Genomic DNA, 26,668 nt, shown 5'->3' with positions numbered 1-26,668 from the left:
CCGCCGTGGGAGCGCGGGGAGTGACTCACGGTGTTTTCCAATGATGTGAGGACAGAGAGGGTTGGAAGGAACGTGCTTCTGTTCTCTCCACCAACAGCGAGAGAAAGAAAACCGAGCCCCAGGTGTGGGCTTGGTAAGATGAGGATGTTCACTCTGCATTGAAAAAGGATGCTATTCCCCCCCCCCCCCCCCCCCCCCGTCCCAGCTTTACCTGCTCTACCCCTCCCCGGCACGGCTCGGCCACCTCTGCAATCCAGTTGACGTTATTCCGAGCGGGAGGAATGAAATTAGGAATCTTTAAAGGAGGGTGGGGCTGCCTCGTAACCGGCCGTGGAGAGGGAGAGGAAAAGCGGGATCCCTCATTAATTCCTGACTTCGTTCTCTTTTTAACGGGGCGCAGGTTTCCCCAGAGCTTCATCCCGCTGGGACCAGCGGCCAAACAGCTTTCTGGAAGGAGTCGTCTCGCCGGAGCCATCGGCATCAAAGGCCCTTCCAGCTGAATTTCAATTAAGGAAGGGGGGGGGGGGAAGAAACAGCTTTCCTGCCTCCCACCCAAGGCTCTGGAAAAGCTGAGATAACGGGGCAGAGGGCGGCGAGGGAAGTCCCTCCCGGGCTGAAATAGAAGAAGCAGCCGAGGAAAATATTTTGTAAGGAGATAAGGGGCCAGTGAGGTCATTTTTTTTTTTTTTTTTAATTTTTTTTTTTTTGGGGAACAGAGCGTGAGATTTTGGTCCCCTTCGTTGAACGAGGGGAAAAATAAGCCTAACGGCACGGGGCTGTTTTGTTCCTCAGAGCAGTTTTAGATTCCGAGGACGATTTGCTCTTCACCGTGCCCTATCCACCCCCCCCGCCCCCGGAGCCGGAACGTGGGCTGTTTTATACGTCGTTTATTAACGCCGGTCGCCGGATCCATCCCTGGTGCAGAACCTTGGGGTGAAAAAAATCGTTTTAAGGAACAAACTTTTGCATCCAGGAGTGGGTTGTTCTGAATGTACCCATCCCGAGCTGCCTCCAAGCTCTTTTTTTTTTTTCCCCCCCCATAATGTAGTAAAGTGCAGATTTCTATTTATTACATAGAATCACGGAATGGTTTGGGTTGGAAGGGACCTTAAAGATCATCCGGTTCCAAACCCCCCCCCGCCCCGGGCGGGGACACCTCCCACTGGTTTCCTTAAGGGCCACTTCAGGGAGAACCCAAAATCTGATGAATTTTTTTTTAAGAGGCAATTAAAAAAAAATAATCTGGTGTTGGATTTAGAAAATTGAATGTTTGGAAGACCTGAGGACTAAAGACTGGGATTAGTTCTGGCTCTCCCTGCCTGGAGCGTCCGGACTGAATTTCCAGATCTGCCTGTGAAGAAACTCTGATAACATTTCCATTGGTTATAAGCTTCCAGTTTTCACTGAGCTCTGGAGGGGTCCCCTGGTGGAAAAGCCACCGGTGGCTGATGGTGGTGGTTGGGCTCCCTCCATCCTGCCTGTTTCCACGGCAGCGTGTCCCCTTTGCTGCGTCCCTGCAGCGATGCTCTGTCAGAGTTCAGCTCCCTCACCTTGTCCCCAGGTCACTCTCTGCAGCAGCTGTCCCCTTACCAGCCCCCAGAACCATCTCACGCTGCACTGATGGGTCCCATCTCCTTCTGAGGAGAAGGACTTGGGGGTGTTGGTGGATGAGAAGCTCAACATGAGCCGGCAGCACACACTGGCAGCCCAGAAAGCCAACCCCATCCTGGGCTGCATCAAGAGAAGCGTGGCCAGCAGGTCACGGGAGGTGGTTCTACCCCTCTACTCTGCGCTTGTGAGACTCCACCTGGAATACTGTGTCCAGCTTTGGAGTCCTCAACACAGGAAGGACATGGACCTGTTGGAACAGGTCCAGCGGAGGGCCACGGAGATGATCAGAGGGATGGAGCACCTCCCCTATGAAGACAGACTGAGAGAGCTGGGGTTGTTCAGCCTGGAGAAGAGAAGGCTCCGGGGAGACCTCACAGCAGCCTTCCAATATCTGAAGGGAGCCTACAGGAGAGCCGGAGAGGGACTCTTTGTCAGGAGATGCAGTGACAGGACAAGGGGTAACGGTTTTAAATTGGAAGAGGGGAGATTTAGATTAGATATTAGGAGGAAATTCTTTGCTGTGAGGGTGGTGAGACCCTGGCCCAGGTTGCCCAGGGAAGCTGTGGCTGCCCCATCCCTGGAGGGGTTCAAGGCCAGGCTGGATGGGGCTTTGAGCAACCTGGTCCAGTGGAGGTGTCCCTGCCCATGGCAGGGGGGTTGGAACTCGATGATCTTTAAGGTCCCTTCCAACTCTAACCATTCTGTGATTCTATGATCTCCATCTGGAGTCCCTCTTCTTGCAAGGTGGGAATGATGGTGAAGCCTCACCTGAGGCTGTTGCTCCTCCCTAACCTGCGTTGGGCTGGTCTGAGCCACCTTGGAGCAGGGATGGGAGTTGGGGCATTATGGGGCTGTTCTGCCCCAAACCAGTGTTGGCAGAGGGTGGAACCTCCTGCTGGTGGCCCTGCTTGAGCACGAGTGACCCAAGGGACCCATGGGCACAAGCTGAGCATGGAGCCAGGCTTGGCTTTGGCCACAGGCTGCTTTCCTGCATGGCCGTGACCGAACCGCCCCAGCTCCAGGCTGCTCCTGAGCGTGCGGCAGACAGGAATCGCAGGCCATCGGTCCTCACCACCAAGTAGCTGCTGCAAAAACAATTAGGTGGGATGGGTTGTTTCTCCTCCATCATTCCACAACCAGTAAACCACGGCCTCCCAGGCCACCAGGTCCTGCCAGGCCACCGCCTCTTGCTCCCCTTCCCATCCCTGTGCTCAAGACACGCAACGGTTGGCTTTAATGGCCACCTCCTTCAAAAGACACACGGGTCCTTCTGAACCGACCTGGTAAGGAGGAGCACCTTCCCTTTCAGGTGGAAGTCGTTCCACCTCCCCACCCGCAGGAACAACCCAGCAGCGGAGCAGCTCAAAGCCAGGCTTCCACCAGAGCTTTATCCCTTCCCACCTGCGTACAGGGACACGTGTGTGCGTTTTCCAGGACTCCTCGATCTGCTCCAGTGGAGACGCGGTTATTTTAGGTAAAAGTAGTATATATATATATATATTTTTTTTTTTTTTAGGCTGGATATCGCTAATTCCAGGGCTGCGCGCCTGGGCTCTGCTCCCCGTGACCCTTCGAAGGCTGGGAATTCTGTGCTTCCCCAGCAGGGCTACAAACAAACCACACGGAAGTAAACAATTATAAATATACAACTTTTAAAAAAAAAAAATAAAAAAAAAATTAAAAAAAATTACCATTAAAAGATTTATTGCAATAATACAATAAAATTTAGAAAAAGAGAAAAAAAAAAAAAAAAAGCCAACAAAACTCCCAAACCGTTTGTTTTTAGTTCCATCTAATTGGGAATTTGCAGAGAGAGAGGCCGGGAATTTTTGCAGGTGACGAGGGTCCCTTGGATGTCCCCCTCGAGCTCCCGCGAAGGGACCCCGTTTCCGGGGGCGAGGGGGGGGGCTCTGGAAATGAGAGTTTTTCCTTGGCAGCGCGGGTTGGACAGCCCGGATCGGGGACAAAAAAAACCTCCCGGCCTGATCCGAAATTCCCGCATTCGTTCCCGCTTCGGAAAAGCGTTTGGTAAACTCTCCCTCGGCCGCCTTCAAACAGCTCCAATTACAGACGTTCCTGCCATCCCTTCCCTCCCCCCGGAAAAACCAACCTGGAAAACTAAATCCCGGCGATTGCACTCAAGGTTCGGACACGCGCGATTCTTCCTCGGCTACGGCTGCGCAAAACGCTTTCTTTTTCAAAACCGAACCAAAAACCCCCAAACCAAACCCCAAACCACAACCTTGAGGTTTTGTTACAAAAAAAAAACAAACCAAAACCCCGTTGCGGGAAAAAGCCCCGTCCCGACGCCTTCGAACACCCTCGCGGCGCCCGTCGGGAACTTTTCCCAACGTGTCGCCAAGAAATTATTTGGGAAACGTCCCGATGGCGATGGAGTTAACGGCTTCAAAAGGGTTTTGTCTTGGGGTTTTTGTTTGGGTTTTTTTTTTATTTCTCCCTAAATAAAGGAGCAGAATCACAGCCTGGCCCTTCAGGGCTTCGAAGCAGCACAAAGGCGAGGGGAGAGGGACTGAAACGTCTATTAAAATAATAAAAAGAAGAAAAAAAGAGAAGAGAGAAGACAGTTAAATGGCGGGATCCAGTGCAAAATAAACGGGGGGGGGGGCAGAGGGGGGGGCTGTGGGGTGCTGAGAGCCCAGTACGCAGTACTGGTGTGTGCTGGTTGCTCGGGGCTGGGAAGGAGGGGACGGCTGCTGGGGGAGTAAAGTGCTGTGAGGGGAGCGGTGACCGACCCCCCCCCACGTCCCAGACCCTGGGGGGGGGCTGCTGGGGGGTCGTGGGGACCCTCTCCCGTGGGGCTGCAGTAGTCGAGGGAGTCTTCTTGGTTCTCTTCAAACGAACGCAAACTGCTGGATTTAGACCCGAAGAACGGCAGGACCCAGGGTGACTTCATTCTAACGATGTGCGTGACGTTAAGGGTCTTTGGTTTAAAAATAAAAAAAATAAAAAAATAAAAAAATGAAAAGAAACTACTAAAAAAAAGATGCCCGTCCCCAAGGGCGAAGAGAAAGAGCTGCCAGAGGAGAGGGGCGAGGGGGATGCGATGCTCAGCCCGTCCCCCCCGGCGGGGGGCTCGCTGGGATACGAGGACACGGGTACCACAACCCTCTCCGCCACGCAGGGGGTGGGAAAGCGGGAGGCAGCGCTGGCCGGATTGGGGAGAAAGGGAGCAAAACCATCACAAACCCACCACAAACCCAGCAGCCCCGGAGCCGGGAGCGGGGACAGGCAGGAGGACGGTGCCTGATGGCCGGGACGTGTCTCGTGCGTCACCCCCGGTGCCTGAAACCTTCTCCCCCCCCCCCCGCCGGAGGACCGGGAGGATGCTTTTACGGATGCTCGTTTACCCCGTGGGAGAAGTCCAACGTCCCGACTCCGTGAGATGCGAACCCTCCGTCGGAAGCCTGATGGAGCAAACCCCTCTTTTCAGGGCTGCGCTACGCCCCGGAGGGCAGAGGAAGAGGGGAGGAGAAGAAGAAGAAGGAAGGGGAGGAAGCACGTGTTTTAACGAAGCCATCCCTCCGCGTCGCACCTCCGGGAGGTTTTTTGTTTTTTTTTTAGGAGCCAGCCAGCAGCGGCGGGAGCATCTCCGCAGTGAAACCCAAGCAACTCCTGGGCATTCAGGAAACAAGGAAAAAAAAAAAACCAAAAACCAACAACCAACCCAACCAACCCCACCAGAAACATCGAACAGAACAGGGTTTAAAACGGACGTAGGGCGGAGACGGCGCGATTTCGTTAAACGAGCTCGAAATGAGGGTGTGGTGGGTTTTTTGTTTTGTTTTGTTTTTTTTTTTCCTACTCTTAAAAAAAGTGGCAAGGCGGTGTCGGAAGGGATGGATATTATTGCAACAACGCAATCCCGGTATCGGCGTCAAACGTGGGAGACGAAGCTCAGAGAAGGTCCAGCGTGTTTCTTTGGTGTACGAATATCGAAGAGGAAAGAGCCTGCGTGCTTCGGGATAGCACAACACAAAAACTTCTCCGGCACCTACCGCCGGGATCAGCGGGAAAGCAGCCCCTTCTCCATAACGGCAAAACCGGGTAAAGATTCACCACCTAAAATCTAAAACGGGAGCGGGTTTTTCCCCTGCGTGAATTCCCGTCCGTGCTGATCCTTTTCGTATTAAAAATATGGCAACGGAGATTAGAAAACGTGTTAAAAATGCATCGCTTCCACGGCCTGAATGAAAAAAATTTAGAAATATGCAATTTTTTTTTTTTGCCTTACGCGAGACAGATTTAAAACGCGCACAAACGAAAACCCTGTAAAGGAGAGTTAAGAAAATGGGAACTGCATTCGCGCCACTGTCCGGGCTGCCCAGGGAGCAGCCTCCTCTCCGTCCTCATCCCGATCCAAATACTCCAGAAAATCGGTTTTCTCCTTCGGAAAAGCGGGAGCCAGAGGCTCCCGGGTCCTTCTCCTTTCGTGCTCAACGATGCGGACGGAACCGAGACACCAAGTGCCATCGCAGAATCCCTCAGGAGCGCGGAGCTTGCTAATTTACAACCCGGTACCGTCCCAGTCATCTCGGGTAAATAAAAAGGGGTTTCTGGTTTACAAAAACCTAAGTTTGACCTTTCCTTTCTTCCAGGCACTACTTAACCGACCGCGGAAGGTTTACTACGGCGTCGACGGGGAGGGATTCCTTCCGTAAATCCTACGGTGCTTTTCCCACCCGGGCTCGTTAGCGATGCCCGGTGTAGGCTTTCAGCCAGGAGGTGACGGAGGCAGCAGCGGAGGAGATCATCCCGCCGGCGCTGCTGCTGGCGATGGGCTGAGACACCTGGGTGCTCTGGCTCTGCAGCATCTCCACCTGCTGAGAGGGGATATCGCAGAACCTGGGGCTCGGCAGGTTCTCCCAGTCCGTCCCCAGGTCCGTCTCTTCGTCGCTGACGTGCTCGTCTCCGCTCTCATCCGTTTCTCCGGCGGCGCTGGGATCCACGAACTCCATGGAGTCTTCCAGGTCAGCGTTGATTTCGAAAGGCCCGGACCTAGAACACGGACACAGTGCCACCATCAGCCCACGTGGGAGGGGGACCTGTCACTGCGCTGGCGCGGGTCCTCGGTAGGTCAAAGCGCCCTGCTCTGTCTCGGGTAGGGCAGAGAAATTAAAACACCTCTGGGTTTATCAGCTGGCAAAGAGAAATCCACTGGCTACGGAGGTAACTCTACGGTAAGAGCAGCCCTGAGGAGAACTTGGGGGTGTTGGTGGATGAGAAGCTCAACACGAGCCACCAACATGCGCTGGCAGCCCAGAAAGCCCTCCACATCCTGGGCTGCATCCCCAGCAGCGTGGCCAACAGGGCAAGGGGGGGGATTCTGCCCCTCTGCTCCGCTCTGGGGAGACCCCCCCCAGTGCTGCCTCCAGCTCTGGGGCCACCAACAGCAGAAGGACGTGGACCTGTTGGAGCGGGGCCAGAGGAGGCCACGGAGATGCTGGGAGGGCTGGAGCCCCTCTGCTGTGAGGACAGGCTGAGAGAGTTGGGGGGGTTCAGCCTGGAGAAGGCTCCGGGGAGAACTTAGAGCCCCTTCCAGTCCCTAAAGGGGCTCCAGGAAAGCTGGGAAGGGACTCTTGATGAGGGAGGGGAGCCACAGGACGAGGAGGAAGGGTTTGACACTGGAAGAGGGGAGATTGAGATGAGATCTCAGGAAGAAATTGTTGCCTGTGAGGGTGGTGAGACCCTGGAACAGGTTGCCCAGAGAAGCTGTGGCTGCCCCATCCCTGGAGGGGTTCAAGGCCAGGCTGGATGGGGCTTTGAGCAACCTGGTCTGATGGGAGGTGTCCCTGCACAGGGCAGGGGGGTGAAACGAGATGATCTTTAAGGTCCCTTCAAACCCGAACCATTCTGTGGTTCTACGACAATAGAGAAATGCAAATAGTTGGCCAAGGACACGGTATCTGGGTTCCAGTCCGGGGAGCAGGAAGGGCGGCAGCGCTGTTCTGCTTTGGCAGCGGGTGGTGGAACACACACACACACACACACACACACACACACACACACACCAGCCAGCGAGGGGAAGGGTGTAGTTTACGACTTGGAGAACAGGGTTGGCACAACTCTCTAGTGGAGGCTGCGCTGTCGTACAGCGAGACCTGGACAGGCTGGAGAGTTGGGCAGAGAGAAACCTACTGAAGTTCAACAAGGGCAAGTGTAGGGTCCTGCACCTGGGGAGAAATAACCCCATGCACCAGTACAGCTGGAGAGCAGCTCTGTGGAAAAAGACCTGGGAGTCCTGGTGGACAACAGCATGCCCACGAACCAGCAATGTGCCCTTGTGGCCAAGAAGGCCAATGGTCTCCTGGGGTGCATTAAAAACATCGTGGCCAGCAGGTGGAGGGAGGTCATCCTCCCCCTCTGCTCTGCCCTGGTGAAGCCCCATCTGGAGCACTGTGTCCAGTTCTGGGCTCCCCAGTTCAAGAAGGACAGGGAACTGCTGGAGAGGGTACAGCAGAGGGCTACAAAGATGATCAGGGCCCTGGAGCATCTCTCTGGTGAGACTAAGGGATTTGGGTAAAAGACTGGTAAATAGTCTGGAGAAGAGAAGGCTGAGGGGGGATCTGATCAACGCCTATAAATACTTAAAGGGTGGGTGTCAGGAGGATGGGGCCAGTCATTTTTCAGTGGTGCCCAGGGGCAGGACAAGAGGAAATGGGCACAAACTTAAACAAAAGAAGTTCCATCTAAACATGAGGAGGAACTTCTTCACTTTGAGGGTGGCAGAGCCCTGGAACAGGCTGCCCAGAGAGGTGGTGGAGTCTCCTTCTCTGGAGACATTCAAAACCCACCTGCACACGTTCCTGTGCAACCTGCTCTGGGTGACCCTGCTCTGGCAGGGGGTTGGACTAGATGATCTCCAGAGGTCCCTTCCAACCCCTGCCACTGTGATTCTGTGACTTCCCAGAGCAGCACTCCACCCTGAGCAACATCTCAAGATCTTTTTTTACTATGAGGCAGGTCAAAGACTGGAACAGGTTGCCCGGAGAGGCTGTGGAGTCTCCATCACTGGAGGTACTCAAAACTCCACTGGTCTCGAGTAACTTGCTCTAGTTGGCTGTGTTTTGAGTGGGGTGATGGGCTGGATGTCCAGAGGTCCCGGCCAAACTCAACTGCGCTGTGCCTCCGAGTTCCTTGCTGCCACTGCGTGGTGGGAGAAGCGATCGCATCCCACCCCATCCCACGGCTTTGCACTGGAGTAAGAGCAGCCAAAGCCTGAATCATCTTTCTTGAGCCCAAGCAGGCAGATCCAGTGGTCCGTGACCCATGGCCAGAGAGCGAGAGGTTTTCATGGGTTCCTCACAGCAAGCTGAGTCCCTGCCAAAGCTCATTCCACAGCACAAAGCTCCTCAGGGAAACGGGAGCAAGAATTTAACAGGGGTAAGAGTGTTTCTCCAGCCTTAGTGGGAGAAGGAGCCCGAAGCGGCGGGTTTAGCATGGAAAACTTTAATCCAGGCAATTAAAGCTTGGTAAAATGATAAGTATCTGAAAACAGCAGCTTAAAGAGGAGACTATCGACATCTAAAGGAAAATAAAGAGAGCTGGTTGCTGCAAACTTTGCAGACAGCTGAGAAATCAAAGGTAAACACTCCTCTTTCATAATCCAGAAAGGAATGGGAGCGCTGCCTTCTGGCAAAGCATTCTGCTTAACAAGGCAACATAAGAGGAGAGTCATCAGGTTTAAGGCCAGAAGGGACCATTAGATCATCTCCAGTGACCTCCTCTGGAACAAAGGCCATTACGTTCCACCCGTTCCCCCTGTCCCCAGCCCAGTAACTTCTGCCTGATGAAAGCATCCATTCCAGAAACTCATCCAGCCCTGACAGGACAACATAAGGAAACAGAGAATCCCCACCTTCATTCTTGGGGGTAATTAAACTCCGTGTTAAGCACATGCGCCTCATTTCAATCTAGCTCAGACTCTTTGCTTCCAATGGTGTCTACAAAGCCATTCAACAGCCTGTATTTTCTCCCCCCAAAGTCATGGAAATCAAGTCATCTCTCAATCCCATCGCTAGTGAGCTAAGACAGTTTTATACAGACTAAACTGTTCCCCTCACTGATTGGTATTTTCTCCAGCTCTTTCCTGCAACCTCTTCTTTTACTGCGTGGACCCAGCTGACGTGTGTGGAGCTCTGTAACATCTGCCCAGAGAAGCCAGACCCACCTCTCTGCTCAGAACTTCTACATCACCCCGTGGGGGATCCCTCAGGCTTCGCTTTTTTGTCCACTGTGGCCCTTGGATCTTTTACAGCAGCTGCTTTCCAGGACACGGTTCTTCATTCTCTGGGTATTTCCTGCCCTCTCCTTGTTTTCAGACAAGCACATCGTCTTTCCCAGGCTGAGCTGTGTTACAAAGATCTGGCTCCCCGTATCTTTGGGCTGCATCAGCAGGGACATACCCAAAGACCACGAGCGAAGCGGTCAGAGCCACGTGTTCAGTTCCTCTTAGAGGCACTGAAGGTTTTTAAATAAAACTAGATCCGTACACGAGGAGAGAGTCGAAAAATAGATTTCAGAAGGTTACTGTGTTTAAGGGGGAATAAAGCAGCAGTGAGATTAAACAAATATTTGCAGACTGTCTCAGGCACAAGTGACTTGTGACTGGATTATCCCGATGGGAAATTGATGTTGGCGGCTTTCTTATAGTTAAGTTGTTAAAAATAAAAAAAAAGCGAGATTATTAAACCTGGTGCATGCAGCCCACAAGGGCTGATGTTCTTCTCATCACGTACTATGTTAACAGAAAAATTGTCTTTAATCTTGATTTACATAGAAATAAGTATTATTTAAAGCGTCAACTTTGGTCTAGGGCGTTCATTGACTGGAAGTATTTTCATAGAATCATAGAATGGTTAGGTTGGAAGGGACCTTTAAGATCATCTAGTCCAAGCATCAACCTAACTCTGATAAAAAAAAACAAAAAATACCCCACAACCACGTCTCTAAGCACTATGTCAACCCGTCTTTTAAATCCCTCCAGGGATGGTGCCTCAACCACTTCCCTGGGCAGCCCATTCCAAGGCTTAATAACCCTTTCAGTGTAAAAATTTTTCCTAATATCCAATCTGAACCTCTCCTGGCACAACTTGAGACCATTTCCTCTTGTCCAAAGCTTTTTGGGAAAGCTTTACCTAGTATTTTGTTTTAGGGTTTATTTTGCTGGATGCTTTTGGTATTTACATGTTGGCAAGATGTGGATTGGGTCATGTCTGGAGCATGTGCTGCTGTCCCCTGGAGGGAAGGAGCTCCTGCTTTGGGGCGAAGGGGAAACGAGTCTATAATCAGCTACAAAGCCTCCAGCTGAGACTGCCACCCAGCATACAGACATCTCCCAAATCTAATTTCCTCCTCAGGACCCCCTTTTTCTGTCCTCTCCCGTCTCCTCCTTGTAACTACCCTGATCTCTGATGTGCCGAGGACCGATCTATAGGTACAGCAGAAAGAATTTCCCTTATAAGCAACAAGGCAAACGCATAACTTCAAACGGGATTCAGTCACAGGTGAGTCGAGATGCTGCTTTTCTTACCTGCCCAAGTTCTCAGTGTCTGGGCTGACCAGGTACATAAGGTTCCTGAGCGTATGCAGTGGGTGCAACAGATCTAAATTTACATGCTACCATGGGGAAGGTAAGAAAAAGACATGATCAGTTACTGGAGGCAACCTGCAGGCACGGTTGATATTTTAAAAGCTGTTTAAAGAATCCAAACGTGCATTTTCCCCCTACCTGAGAGAAGCAAAGGTGAAGGATGTTGGCGTTCAGCTTCTTCACTGCCCGCGTGAACCTGTGTCTGCTGAGATTCTCTCCGCAGAACTCACTGTTGAAACACACACACACACACACACATATATATATATATACATAAAGCAAAATGCTGGGAAAATACACCTACTGGAGACATCAGCATTCTGTGCCCCGGCTTCCCGACAAATCCCAGAGTAAACATCCTCGCAGCGAGTTTAAACCCTGCAGCCAGTTTTAGAGCGCTCAGGAGATTCATTTTTCGCCTTGCAAGACTGTTAGCATTTCATCACCAAGCACCGCTCGCCCTGGTCTCACCGGTTTCCGCAGGAGAGGTGATGTAAACCCGATGAAACTCGAAGATGTTTGGCCGCAGCCAAGCTATTTCGGCTCTCCTTTTAAATCTCGCCTCATTTCCTGCTCCCAACCTTTTCCTTCTGGGAAGACCGAGCACCCAAATAATAGTATAAAAAAACCCTGCAGAGACCCTACACGACTTTTGAGCCCTCACTTTGCTATTTCGCTATTTTAAACACTTAAAAGAATCTCAGCAGCATATTTGAGACCCCTGGAAGACTGACCAGGTCTACAGCTTCCTCAGTACTTCTGTACAGACCCCATCTCCTCCACAAAGACATTAAAAATCTAACAGGGCTTTTCATCACAAATGGGGTTCACCCAATACAATCCCAGATGTCTGGCAGCCAGGCACAGAATCACAGAATGATATGGGGTTGGAAGGGACCTCTGGAGATCATCTAGTCCAACCCCACTGCCAAAGCAGGTCCACCCAGAGCAGGTTGCACAGGAACATGTGCAGGTGGGTTTTGAATGTCTCCAGAGACGGAGACTCCACCACCTCTCTGGGCAGCCTGTTCCCGGGCTCTGCCACCCTCACAGGAAAGTTCCTCCTCATGTTCAGGTGGAACTTCTTACATTCAAGTTCGTGCCCCTTTTCTCTTGTCCTGTCCCTGGGCACCACTGAAAAAAGACTGGCCCCATCCTCTTGACACCCTCCCTTTAAGTATTTATAGGTGTTGATCAGATTCCCCCTCAGTCTTCTCTTCTCCAGACTAAAAAGACCCAAGTTCCTCAGCCTTTCCTCCTAAGAGAGATGCTCCAGGCCCCTCATCATCTTTGCAGTCCTCTGCTGTACCCTCTCCAGCAGTTCCCTGTCCTTCTTGAACTGGGGAGCCCAGAACTGGACACAGTGCTCCAGATGGGGCCTCACCAGGGCAGAGCAGAGGGGGAGGATGACCTCCCTCCACCTGCTGGCCACGATGTTTTTAATGCACCCCAGGAGACCATTGGCCTTCTTGGCCACAAGGGCACATTGCTGGTTCGTGGGCATGGTGTTGTCCACCAGGACACCCAGGTCTTTCTCCTCAGAGTTGCTCTCCAGCAGGTCAGCCCCCAACAATCCCGATTGGTGTTTTATCCTAAAAAGAATTCCATTGCTGTCATGCCGTAGGATAAGGCCTTGTTCTACAGCACTTTTACAGCTATTCGGGATGACTAAGAGCTGCTGGATTGGGCTAGGATTTTTGCAAAGCACAGCAGGGTCTCCTAAAATGAAAAGTGCTATTCATGCACTGTCATATTTCATTTCTGATGTCAGGATGTCGAACGCATCAATTAGAAAGCTGTTATTTTCAACTAGGATGGTCCATCTGCGCTCCCAGGAGGTAAAAAGGGAAGGAGGGATTATTAACCGTGGTCTGAAAATCCTGCCAGCCCTCCACCCGCAATTAAACAGCGCAAAAATCCACGAGCCATCAACCCTTGCCATAAAAGCCGTTCCAAGTTAATGACTGCGTTCACAAAACCAAACCGAAGGAAGATCAGACAAAACCGGTCACCGATTCACCTCTCGGGAGGCTCGCGTTTACTTGCCTGTTGCAGAGCTTCTTGGGCAGATTTACATCAAGTATGAGAGAGAGAGTGTTAACGAGCTGAGTTGCATAGCACAATGCAGCACTGATGGTATAAGCCGGGTTATTATGTTCCATATCTAAAAGAAATAAAAACATCGTGAAAGTCTCACTGGAAACGAAGCCTACAGTGGGTGTGTTAACGCGTTACTGAAGTCTACTCTGGAAAATGTCATTTCTAAGTACCGAGAACAGGCTGAACCCAGCAATCATTTACAGTGAAATCTGTCAGAAGTTGATAGAAAATAGTAATTCCTGGAATTCCTGTTAAAACGACGGCATGGGAACCATGTCAAAACTGTGAATAATTAACTTTACCTCCCTATTCCATCCTGCTGTGTCCCAGTAGAGCATTTCCTGCAGGAGAGGATTCCAGTGGACTAATCCCTATACTCGTATTTATTCCCGACTCAGGTTTGTCTGGGTGAGAACAAAAGGACCCGGCTGCTGCTCCTCAGTGCCTTCTGTTGGCTTCTGGAGCACCCCAGGTGCCCTACTCAGACCTTGCTCCTTACCTGGTCCTTGCGTAGTCTTCTTCTCTTCCACCCAATTGTAATAGGCTGAATAGTCTCCGTTATTAGGAAGGGTTATCCAAGGCCCTGTGATACTGATGCTGGTGTCCCCGTTGTGATCATCACACACCCATCTCCCAGAGAGATAGGTGGTTCTCCTGGCTTCCGCGAGCTTGCTCACAGTGCTAGAGGTCATGGCGTTGTCACTCTCAGAAGACACGTCTGCAGGATCCCTGGAGAACCCAAAGAGGAAGAGAGCGTTTTTAAAGAAGTTTTAAAAATATAATCAGCAACGCGCTTGGCAGGCACTTAGCCAGATTTCACAGAGAACAAAATGCCTGTAGAAACACTCCTGCAAAACTCCTTGGTCCCCAAACTACTTCCCTTTCTTCTGGGAGTTTTAATTATCTATTTTAAGAAAGTTTAACGTTGGAGACATAGCTCAGATCTCTCAGTAGGGAGGTGCTAGCACCTCCAGGTTCTATTCTGGACGTCTATCTTAGGGCCAGATGCTTTGCCTTTGGGAAACATCTCCTTCTCCCCACAGATGCTACGGGAAATGGAGCATCTGACTTAAGACTGAGCTGACTCACTGCAGGGTGGCTAAAGCTCAGCAAAACGAACCCGAAAAGATAAGCCTTCCGTACCTCATGCTTGTCTTTACTTCTTCGATAGGAAATATGACTGAAGTTAGCTCCAGGATATGCGAGCGACGAAGATTTGCCAGATGCTCATACTGGGTTTTCAAGTCGTAGGTTTTTTTCTCCACCAGCTCTCCCAGCTTGCGGTTATGCTTCTGGATCTTCTCTTTCTTCTCCTGATGCCGCTGAGCCCTGCGATAATGCTTCTGGTTCTCCTCTTTGATTCTCAGAAGCCCCTCCGCATCTGCGAAAGCAGCGGCAGATGTTAGCCTTGGAAAAGGAGCCGTGAGGTACTTGTAGTAAGCTGGAGAAAAGCTTTATTAATATTTATAGAAAACAAGATCTATGGCAGCTTAAAACAGAAACTCCTGCTTCGCTATTAACGTTTTCCAGCTGCTAAGTGGTACAACTTTTTAATCTTTTCTGAAGATCTCCAAAGAGACTGAAATTGGGATTAATCTTCCCCTATCTTTTACCCAGCTATTTTTGGATTTGGAGCAGAAAAGCCAAGATTTCGTAGCTTAATTAAACTTCTGAGGTAATCATCATGACAGAAATAGCCTGCCTGTACACGCTTGCATGGTGCTGGCCAAAAAGACACGCATCGCTCGCAGCCAAAAATCAAGATAGCATCTTCCTCCACCACTTTTGGCACCACTGCTCCGATCAGTGTGTGTTATTTGGGCTTCCCGCTCCCGTAGGTGCTCTCCAAGCGCTCGGATCCCAACGGAGCAGACTTCTTGGTACCACCGGGGAGCACCGACTGTCTCCCTTCCCAGCCACAAAATGAGAAACGCGCTTATGTGCTGAAGTGCTGCCACTGCCTGGATTTACCCCATGCGTCAGGCACGCCGCCGAGGCTTGGAAAAAACGTCCTTCAAGAGCATCTGTTGATTCTCCTATAAAATAACTGACTGCAGTAATGCTTCCACAAACATATGCCGCTAGAGGGGATGAGTTACCCACCTCTGGCTTTCCAAAGCACAGGAAAATATTTCTTATACACACTCTCCAAATACATGTCTAAAACTCTTAAATGTACTCTAGTTCTGTTAGGAATCCCAGACTGGCAGGGGTGGGAAGGGACCTCTGGAGATCATCTCCTCCAACCCCCTGCCAGAGCAGAGTCACCCAGAGCAGGTTGCACAGGAACACATCCAGGCGGGTTTGGAATATCTCCAGAGATGGAGACTCCACACCCTCTCTGGGCAGCCTGTTCCAGGGCTCTGCCACCCTCAAAGGAAAGAAGCTTTTCCTCATGTTGAGATGGAATTTCCCATGTTCCAGTTTGTGTCCGTTGCTCCTTGTCCTGTTACTGAGAAGAGTCTGGCCCCATCCTCTTGACACCTGCCCTTTAGATATTGCTCAGCATGGATGAGGTCCCCTCTCAGCCTTCCCTTCTCCAGACTGAACAGCCCCAGGTCTCTCAGCCTTTCCTCAGCAGAGAGATGCTCCAGGTCCCTGATTGTCTTTGTAGCCTCTGCTGGACTCTCTCCAGTAGTTCCCTGTCTCTCTTGAACTGGGGAGCCCAGAACTGGACCCAATACTCCAGATGTGGCCTCACCAGGGCAGAGCAGAGGGGGAGGATGACCTCCCTCCACCTGCTGGTCACACTCTTCCTGATGCACCCCAGGATGCCATTGGCCTTCTTGGCCACAAGGGCACATTGCTGGGTTATGGGCAACCTGTTGTCCACCAGGACACCAGCTCTTCTTCGCTGAAACCACGAAAACTTCTAAGCAGCTAGGACACATTCAGACTGTTGATATTCCCACCAGGGGAGCACAAAAATTAAAGGCTACATCCAAAGAACGGGGCCCGAGACAGATTCCCACCCACGGGGCTGTGCCCAGTTGTGTTGCAGAGCTGGAACCACACAGACCTCTGGCCGCTCCGTGGTCTGGCAGGGTGGGAGCCCATAATTCCCCCCTGAGCGCCCCTGCTCCTGCAAACACAGAGTGAGCTTTCTCTGAACATCAGGAATTATTCCCAGTCATTTAACCGATTGCATTCCACGATGCGTTTGGTAGGAAAATCTGATACGTGGGAGATGCGAAGTCCCAAATTAAAGAAGGTGAGAATAGTTTCCCTGTGCAGACAAGACCTAATAATCCTCAGGTTTATAAAATAAGTGACCCCCTGGGAGAGGAACTGTAGAAAAATTGACTTTTCTCTGAGTGATACCAGGAATTCAGCTTCCTTTAAGCATTCCCGTAACATCAACAGAAAATCAATTAATGCTCTCATTCATGTTCCCAAACTCTCCCTTTGCATAAAAATAAGAGAGAGAGGAGGAGAAAAACGTCCATCTGTTCAATTTTCACATTCACGTTGTACTTGAAAGGCTCCTTTTCCACGGAGCGAACTCCCTTTTCTGTGGGGCCAGCAGCAACTATAGGAGAGGAGGGGAGACCGCTGCGCACACCTTTCCTCTTTAGCAAGTCCCAGTGCAGAAACAACTGTCCTTTTTTTTTTGTTGTTCTTTTTTTTTTCTGCTTTATGACCGAGTTTATGAGGTGATTAAAATTTGTCCCCAGAAACATTTCAGGACACCGCTATGTCCCACACATCTATGTTGCCTGATAAATGCAAGCACAGGCACAACAGAGAGCTGCGCCAGATATTTGCCAGATTTTCTCCTCGGACTGTTCTCCGTAGACAGAAGGCAAACACACGTATTTTAAAACCTTATTTTAAGAAGCGCCAGTTACTGAGGTATCCGGTCAACGGCAAAAGCAGGAGCCCAATGTTCTAGAGATTGTTCTTATTTCAGAAAATTAAACTATGCCATATCCAAGAGAAGAGAAGCAACCTATTAGCATTTTTTTTAACACGGGTCCAAGAGCAAACCAAGTTGAGTTCCTGATCCATTGGCTGCTCACGGCAAGAGTTCATTTTGGGTCTATCTGCAAGTTGGTTGGGCAACAGTTAGGTCAACTCATGGGTTCAATCTAATCAAGTTCACCATGAATCAGAGAAGCTGCAAAAGCTGCAGATAATAAGCTTCAGAGAAGCACAGAAAAGTGGAGGAACTCCCTCCCCAGTTGGTCCTAACATTTTGCCACCTTCAGAGCTGCATTTTGAGAAAAGGTGGCTAATTCCTCAAAGTCACACTGACTTCCTCTTCTCCTTTCTTCACAGGCTAAAGAGGAGTATTTATTATCTTCTTCGTAATAATCTTCTACTGAAAAACTGCTTTTCTTCACCTTCCTCTTCCCTAAATCAAACCAAACATCAATGTTCTTAGCCATTCCTTTTGTTTTATTCCTAAGATCCTCTTCCAGACTTTCTCTATTTGATTTGTATCTTTCTCAAATTGCACAAATTGGTCTTCAGATTTCCACTGAGGCAACACCAGTGCCGGGCACAGCAGGATAATTGCTTCCATCTTAAATATAATGCTTATATTAGTATAACCTTTCTGAAGCAGCATTAGATTGGTAATTTTTATTTAATTTGCAATTTCCCTGATCCTTTCCTGTCAAATCTCACCACTGACCCCGGCTTTGGGTTTATATGTCTCTTTTTCCTACACAACATGCACTCAGCTTTGCCCTTTTCCGCTGATACTGTCAATTTATCTGCATGATTTTGAATTTGACCCTATTCTCCACAGCATCCACTTTGGCTTCCTCCATTCCACCTTCTATTCTACCACTCAACCTATAATGGAAAATATTGAACAAAACTGGGCCAGGAACGGGTTCCTGCTGAGCTCCACCTGTCTCACCTCCTCGGTTTGATCAGTATCACCATTCTTTGATTGCAGCCTTTCTATTTAGCCTTTTTTGTCAACCTCACAGGGATTATACCCAGAGCAAATGTCTTTGCTTGCTCGTGAGGCAGCTTGGGGTAGTGCCCAATGGCAAGGAACATTGCACCTTCTCCTTCATCCTCCACTAGACCAACTTGAACCCCAGGAGAAGAGGTTGATTTGATACGGTCTGTTCTTAACAAAGTGATGCCTGTTTTTAATTTCCTACCTACAAAGTGGTCAGAGATTTACGATAGGATGACTGTCATCAGTTCTTTCTCCACCCTCCAAAAAAAGATGCTGTTTTCACCCCGTTTCCTGGGTCATCCTCCTTCCCTCATGCGTTCCCAAGTGCTTCACAAACTAATTCAGCTTGTCCCTTAAGTTCCACAAGGTGAATCTCGTATGGCCTTGCTGACATAATCACAATAACATTTAGCTGGCTGTTTTCTTTCCTGAGCCTGCAGTCCTCTCATGATGCAAAATTTAATCTGGCTAATCACATTTTCTTTGTGAGAAGAGGAAGCAAAGGCGGCGCTGAACCCTTTGGACTTCTCTGCGCTGTGATTTACTTGCTTTCCTGTTAACTAACAGGCTTGCCTACTCCTTCATCTTCTTCTTGTTATACAATTCTCATTGCCACTATCCATCCTCCTTATTAATTGAAAATCATTTTGCATCTCAGCCTTTTTGATGTTATCACCGCAAGCTTGTGCTGTTCCTTTATAACCGTTCTCAGGTGTGTGACTCTGCTTCCACTCTCTGTTTGGCTCCTCTTGAATTTCGAGTCATAAAAACGTTCCCGATTCAATCAATAGGCTCCCGAATACGCTTCCTATCTCTCCTTTGCACGTAGGTTGTAAGCAGTGCTGCATATTCTCTTCTGAAAAATGACCCTACAAATCTGTGTCAAATATTTAATGAGTTTCAAAACTGAAGCTGTCGAACGGCATCGACTCACCAGCCTATGCCGTATCCCAGTGACTCTTGCTCAAGTAGGATTTTTAGGATTCCTAGACAGGGGTGGGTTAAAATTCATCAGTTACATGAAATTCCTAACAGCTGCAGAGCTGTTTGCTCCTCTTTATCAAGAGGAAGTGATGAGAAACACTACCCTGAATAAAGCCATCTCTAGGGACAAAGCCAGAGTCACAGGCTGCTAAGCATTTACTTTTAAAGCTGCTGCAAAATTATCTCCATCCAGCTGAATAATGTCTACTGTTTGCTAATTAAAACCCAAGCATAAAAAGGCTAAAATCCACTCAACGATTCGCCTTCCAGTTGATTTAAGAAGCGACGGTTTGGAAATTCACCATTTTTTAAAAACTAACACTCAAATTCACATCAATTGATTTTTCACTCTAAGGCACAGAGTTTTCCACATCACAAAAGCACGAGCATTACTCACGTCTTGTTATTTCATCATTTTCTTTGCAAATGGTCTGTTTCAGCTGCTCAATCCTCATCTTGCAAGACATTATTTTCCATCTCTGAAAAAAAGAACATTCAGCAACTCCAGGGCACAGAGGACTTCAAACCCACTGACTAACGATTAACAACAAAGCCAGCAGCTTTAGCACAAGAGCAGCAGGATGTTCTTAATTGGATCGGACGGACAAATAAATATTTCATATACTGTTTTGTGCACAAACAAACCGAATGCTTAGTACAAGGCCAATCAGTATATTCAGTTATTGAACAAATATCTAGTAAGAAATGAAAAATATTGACGGTTTGGAGCGCTCTGCTTGCGGAGCCAATTTCGGTTTTGCTTACAACAGGCTTTTCGGGGAAGCAACACAACGCCCTCAAGGTAAATTGTAAATTTAAACTAGGAGATCTAGGAATTCAGAGAGTTTAAAAACTGTGGGACACTTTGAACAACTTACCAGCTGATCAGTTATCTCTTTCCCTTCCATGGCCTTCAAAACACTAGAGGAAAAAACACGATTGAAAGTTTTATGACTATCTGGACTGCGTCCGTCTCCAGCAACAGCGCGTTAGAGAGACTGTTTTGTTTTTCTGAGAGTTCTTATAGTTTATTTTCATTTAATAACGACAACTTACTGATTTTGGAATTCTCTCTGTTTGGTTTTAAGATGCATCAGCCTTTCTTTCTTGTCTGAAAACCTGGAAGAGATTAAATGGTTTTATTGATACTTTGCACAATATGGCATTGTAAGTTGTCTGAAACGATAAAAAGACTGAAGCTTGTGGGAGTCTTTAAAGCTCAACTATCTGTCTTAATCTTTGGAAGTAATGGCTAATTGTATAAAACTCTTGCAGAATTCTAGAGCATCCGTCTCACAGGAATTGCAACAGAACCTCTAAGCTGAAGAAACATCAGCTTGTTGCATTATTGAACATGTAAGCAAATTGCTTGCTATTTCTAGAAGATTTATAGCTTAGTGATATCGATACTTCGTGTATGAAGAAAAACATATAGTGCCCTAAAAACCTTGAGTCACTGGAGAAATTAACAGTAATCACAGAATCCCAGAATAATATGGGGTTGGAAGGGACCTCTGGAGATCATCTAGTCCAACCCCCCCCTGCCAAAGCAGGTCCACCCAGAGCAGGCTGCACAGGAACGTGTCCAGGTAGGGTTTGAATGTCTCCAGAGACGGAGACTCCACCACCTCTCTGGGCAGCCTCTGCCAGGGCTCTGCCACCCTTACAGTAAAGAAATTCCTCCTCATGTTTAGATAGAACTTCTTACATTCAAGTTTGTGCTCATTTCCCCTTGTCCTATCCCTGGGCACCACCGAAGAAAGACCAGTCCCATCCTCTTGACACCCTCCCCTTAAGTATTTGTAAGCGTTGATCAGATCCCCCCTCAGTCTTCTCTTCTCCAGACTAAAAAGACCCAAGTCCCTCAGCTTTTCCTCGTAAGAAAGATGTTCTAAGCCCCTCATCATCATTGTCTCTGTCTCCGATGCCATAGTGAGCCTGAACCCCGTTACTTCCCATGCTGCGATGACTTTAGCTGAGCCCACTCCGGCAGTGGGAAATGCAGGATTTCACACACCACACATTTTCTCCCTTCTAAGGTGGAAGCGTCTCACACTTTATTCATTAATGTGTCCAAATAGGAGGGTGTTCTCTCAAGACTTTTATGTGACATCCATATCTTTCTTGTGTTAGTAACGGCAGTAAGTCACATTGTCTTCTACTTATTTCTACGAGGCACTCCTAGCCATCTCAAGCCCGTGACCCAAATGTCTGCTCGAGTTCAGTTTCACCAGATGCCTGAGGTATGGGAACTGCAAACAACTGAGCAGAAGGGGATTTTTTTAGGCTTCATCATCCTGTGTTTTCACCTCTGGAATATGCAGCAGCCACGTTCTGATCCCCTCCGTGTTGTATTGAGAAATACATTCAAAGAAAATAGCATATGAGCGATGCATATTGAGGAATTACAACGAAGCGTGAAGTGACAAAGCTAACAGTAAGAGCAAACAGCAAGAGAGATAGCCAAGAGATTTAGATGGCATAAAAAACAGCAAATGTGCTTTGTCTTCTGCCAGCGTGTGGCTTTCCAGCTTTCCTTTGTGCTTCCCATGTTACAGCACCATCCTGATCCATGCCTTGGGTTAAGTCCACATATGGGAAAACAATTCATTAATTTCCCTCTGGAACACGTAGAACAGCCAATTTCAGCCTAACAGAGCTCTAATACATCACATACAACCCATCGAGTCCTTTATTTCAGGGATATCTAAGCTTTATTTAGAAAGAATCGAATTTAGTAAGCCTCGACAGGATGGCATCTTGGACCTCTCTGTTCAACTCTGTGGGTTAGATTTCAGGTATAATGTTAAAATGCTTTATTTCTTTCCTTGAACTGCTGAAATCTGAAAGCTCTGTGGCTAAATTTGGGTGCAGAAAGTGTGTAATCACCCTTCCAGATGACATTAGAATCATAGAATGGTTTGGGTTGGAAGGGACCTTGAAGATCATCCAGTTCCAACCCCCCTGCCCTGAGCAGGGACACCTCCCACCAGACCAGGTCGCTCAAAGCCCCGTCCAGCCTTCGCATTAAAACAACAAAACTACCGGCTGCTGCTGCCTTCATAGTCAACCAAAAAAAAATAAATATCTGTTTTCCTTCCAAAACAAACCAAACCCAAATGTAGGTGGCTTAGTATAAAAGCCAGAGGCCACGCGTGAGCCAGAGGAATGTGGTGCAACTGGAGCCCGGCTGCTCAACCCGGCGTCTTCCTCCTTCCTCCCTGTCCTCATCCCACCAGTCATCATGGAAATGACAAAAGTGCACTGTACCGACCTCCTGCTTTCCTCAGGGTAATGGACACCTACTGTACCCCCGACCTTTGGCTGCGACCAAAAATAACTTGGCCCAGAAACGCAGCGCTCAGCAGTCGCACGGGGAAAGAGAGCGCTGGGGTAATTTGGCAATTCTTGTTTTCCGAGCTGGATTAATGGGCACGGAGTCTGACTAAAGGCAATTACCCAAATGACGTCCATCACATCAGCGAAAAGTTGAATGATCTGTCAAGAATCCGGGGCTAAATTAAGTTCTTAACCGGGGAGGGAAAGAGAGAAATATTTGTGAAAGCCTGCAAAAATTACAGCTCACCACGCACTTCAGCAACTATGTCAAACAGCTCCGCCAAACTTCTTCAGCAGGTTTCTCCTGAGCAAACATTTCCATTTCTTTATATAGCCCTAATTTTAATTGCATCGCATCGGGTATATCATTTTTCTCCGTGTATCTACAGCCTTTCAATTTGGCAAAGAAACAAAACTTCGGATGAAGTATTATAGGAACTCCCATGAAATGTAAACTGAGAGAAGTGGAAAACTCGACGTCTCAACTTATCCATTAAATGTTTCTCTTTCCTCAAGTCTTATCACATTAAGCCGAGATTTTCTACTGCTACCTGGCTTATTTCCACAGGCTCATAATTAGAGAGAAGCAATCAAAAAGGGGGAATTCCTAATCCATAGGAACTTTATGTTGCAGGAGTTGAGGACAGCAATAGGCGCATCCATTACTGTACGGATTCACCACAATAAAACTCCATTGCTGCAAAAAGCCACTCTTCTTAATCATAACCCCCAGCTTCGAGAAGTCAGACAGGCTTAGACGTCACAATTATACTGTCTTTGGCTTTCGCCATCTGCAGACATCTAAAGCAAAGCAAATTCAGCGCGCTCGTAAAATACACTCCGAGGATTTATGCATACGACAGGCTCGAGTAAACTCTCGGGAGCAAGAAGAGTCTCCGAGCTGAAACCAGCACGGAGATGCCGGCTGAGCTTTTTGAATACACAACACGTTACCAATGAAAAGAAGAATGTCAGTGATTATTTTACTGGAAGACTTCCGGACTACTCATCCTTAATTGTAGCTGTACTTCAATAATTAATCTTAACAGCTCCTCAATCTCTCCCCCGCACAGATACAGGGTGTGATTTTCGCCAGACAGATGAACAACTTCAATCTCACTGTAGCTTTTATAAAAATTAGCACACAAACCAGCCCAGTGAAAAGAAATCTGAAATCATTCTTACTCTTAGAACATGAAATCGCTTATCCTTCTTATAAGGAAAAATCACAAGAAAATTCTAAAAATAAAACATCACTGGATACAGGGGGTAATGCTTGCTTTTTCTAATTTTAACAAGAGAAAAAAAAACATTTTTCCCCAATTTGTAACACTTCCAAAAGACAAATGGGAGGCCCGAGTGACCCCATAACACTGCCACATCCTGAATTTCTCACACCGCGCTTAGAAGCCAGTCACACAAGAAAAGCCCTTGCCCTGACCCTGGCGGCCCCCTCCAGCACCGGCCGTAAGGTCGATCCAAAATTAACCCAGGTAGTACTAGAAGGCATAAAATAAACAAATAAATAACGGTGACAGCACAAACACAGCCTGAAATGCAGCCAGCGGACTGCACCTGTCCCTGTATGACTCTCCCGGGGTGCGTGGTCCCTGCCTCTCCCTGCGCCTCACATCACGAGAAATTCATAGAAACCCACTCGCTGCTTACAAAGAAAACCGGCCTCTGACGTTCACGGGCTCTTCCTGGCTTTTACGTCAGCCATTCCAAGTCTTAATTATAGAACGCAGACGAAATATTTCATAAATAATTCCATTATCTTAAAAAGAAAAAAAAGAGAAACCCATGCTTTAAGGGGGTCCGTCCCTACATCGAGCGCTCCCGTCAAGAACGCCTGTTATTCACGTTGTCTTATTCACACACACGTCATGTTGTTCCTTTAATTAATTAATACGAAGTTGCTGTTTTCAATGAATTGCACCACCGCTTGGGAAAGTTGTGAGCAGCAGGAGAAACAAAGCCTGGGGGAACCGAGCACACAGGGAGGTCCCAGAAGAGCAGCGATCCCCACCGCTGGAACCACGATGTCCAGGCAAACGGGAGGAAAAAAAAAAAAAAAAGAGGAAAAAAAATATATATAGAAAAAAGAAAAAGACTAATTCCCGTAGTTAATAAACCCAGTGTAAACATACAGAAGATTTCCTACCCACAGACGGATGGGACAGTTTAAGCATCTTAGGAGGATGTAGTGAAAACTGTCAGACAGAAAAGCTGATCTCGCCTCACGTGAGAAGATACGAGGAAGATGAAAGTGGTTTGCTTTTTTTTCCCAACAAGCTGTTGCCTCCGGTACTTTGGCTCAGACTGCTCCGTTATGGTTTCGTTTTTGTGACGGATAGAGGAATTTAAACCTTGGTTAACGCAGAACGACAGCGGTTCCACGATAACAAAGGCTACAATTGAATTTCTGTAATTAAGCCTGATGTTTGGCCAAAATCTCAAGGCTACAAAAAGGGGCAGGAAAAAAAATACTTGGTTTATGTTCCAAACTCCAAACCTAGCTTTTTCATGGAAGCTGCAGATAACCCCGAGCAGCCTCACACCAACACAAGTTTCCCATCTATTTTAGAAAGACAAAATACAGTTTGTGGTTCTATGACACAGTTTTTCATGTAGAAAACCCAGGAAAACTCATCCGGTGGCAGACCAAGGTCTTAATTTTGGGAGCTGATTCACGCCGGCTGACACCCTGTGCCCCCTCCCACCAACGTTAATGGAGGAAAGCCACCCCTGTCCCCTTGGCCGTTCTGGCGTTTGGCAGAAGGATGGGAAGAGCCGTTGGGGCGAGGACCGGACCGCGCCACAGGCTGCTCGCCACCTTCCCAAAATAGTCCAAGAAGTCACTCCCAACAGCTGCTAACGAAGCTACAAACGAAGGACCAAGAACACGGCGGCAGCCAGAAACCAGAGCTGTTCCGGAGAGGGCAAACTTTTGAAGAACCCAGGACGGACACGCCGTGAGCAACAGCTATCGAGCGGCCATCCGCACCTGAGTCACGTAACGAGGATATTTGCTAATTGACGTAAGCACGTCCCGCAGAGCCAGCTCTTCGCACCAAGGAGCAGGAAGGTGCGTGATTAACTCAAGAGGAGTATTTTTCATAATTCTGAAAGGGGGACCCACGGTTAGGATTATTTATACAGACAGGAAAATTAAAAAAAAAAAAAAAAAAAGGTGGTATTTCCTCGTACACCCTCCTGATTCTGTTTAATGACTTTGGAAAGTTATCGGCTTAACGTGTGCTGCTGAAAATAAATGTTAATATCCTACTGCTGGGCTCTTTCTGCCCTGAACTGTCTGGACTTTCTGTCGGCTACGGGGACACGGGCACGACAGGCTGATCGCTGCACCTGACTAAGTGAAAGTCGGGGCGATATATTATTAGTTTTTATTATTATTAGGGGACAAACCTCCTCCCCCCCTCCCCCCCCCAGCCCTGAGGGGAGTGGGGGAGGGGCAGCCCAACGGCCGCAGCGCGAGGCGGGGCGACCCCCCCTCACACCCCACCCCACCCCGGCGGCGGGGCAAGGGAGGGAGAAGGTGTCCCGTTCACCCACACCCACCCCCAGTCCCCGTCGCCTCAGGGCCTCCGGTACCTCTCGGAGTCGCGTCCGTCGAAGAAGACGAAGTCGCCGCTCTGGACGCACTTGGCGCAGGTGAGGCGGCGGCGGGTGGTGTTGCAGAGCGGGCACCGCTCCACCGCCACGTACAGCCCCTCGGCGTCCTCCTCGGCCCCCCGCAGAGCCGTCGGCCCGGTCCCGGCCCCGGCGCCGCCGCCCTGCCCGCCGGGCTGGGGCCGGCAGCCGCTGGGAGACGCCATGATGGGCTCCGCGCGCCGCGGGTCACGTGGGACTTTGTTTTCGGGCAGGGGCATTGTGGGAAGCGGGCGCTGAGGCGGCGGCGGGAGGGACCGGCCCCGGCCCGGCCCTGAGGGGGAAAGGGGCACCCCCTGCCTCCCCAGGGCGAGTACCGAGGAGAGAAGCCTTAAAAAAAAAAACCAAAACCTTGAACGTTTGGTTTTTCAGTCTCTCAGGCCCGGAGCCTGGCTGCCGGCAGCACCTGCTGGAGGAAGGAGGGCTGCCCCTTC

At 49.0% G+C, this 26,668-nt stretch overlaps 1 protein-coding gene across 1 annotated transcript; it reads right to left on the bottom strand.

Annotated features, from left to right (window-relative positions):
- Nucleotides 1-5,808: 5,808 nt before the first annotated feature.
- Nucleotides 5,809-26,455, bottom strand: ATG14 (autophagy related 14). Its single transcript, XM_074148925.1, has 10 exons — nucleotides 26,178-26,455; nucleotides 20,280-20,342; nucleotides 20,102-20,144; nucleotides 19,621-19,702; nucleotides 14,465-14,702; nucleotides 13,821-14,050; nucleotides 13,268-13,385; nucleotides 11,360-11,450; nucleotides 11,162-11,247; nucleotides 5,809-6,627 (listed from the first exon to the last, which is right to left on the bottom strand). Exons 1-10 carry the CDS (start codon nucleotides 26,453-26,455, stop codon nucleotides 6,321-6,323), a joined length of 1,536 nt encoding a protein of 511 aa, XP_074005026.1. The 3' UTR covers nucleotides 5,809-6,320.
- Between the last annotated feature and the right edge of the window lie 213 nt (nucleotides 26,456-26,668).

This window comes from Numenius arquata, chromosome 6, assembly GCF_964106895.1.
Source record: "Numenius arquata chromosome 6, bNumArq3.hap1.1, whole genome shotgun sequence".
Classification (NCBI taxonomy): domain Eukaryota; kingdom Metazoa; phylum Chordata; class Aves; order Charadriiformes; family Scolopacidae; genus Numenius; species Numenius arquata.
Note: the sequence above shows the minus strand (reverse complement) of the source record. Positions and strands in the feature narration are given on the sequence as shown.

Bases quoted from the DNA above. Each gene is read 5' to 3' on its own strand.
- ATG14 (XM_074148925.1), bottom strand. From the start codon at position 26,455: ATGCCCCTGCCCGAAAACAAAGTCCCACGTGACCCGCGGCGCGCGGAG. The intron at 14,051-14,464 runs GTACGGAAGGCT...TGGGTTCTCCAG, and splicing joins GAAGTAAAGACAAGCATGAG to GGATCCTGCAGACGTGTCTT. The intron at 13,386-13,820 runs GTAAGGAGCAAG...TATTTCTTTTAG, and splicing joins GAAGACTACGCAAGGACCAG to ATATGGAACATAATAACCCG.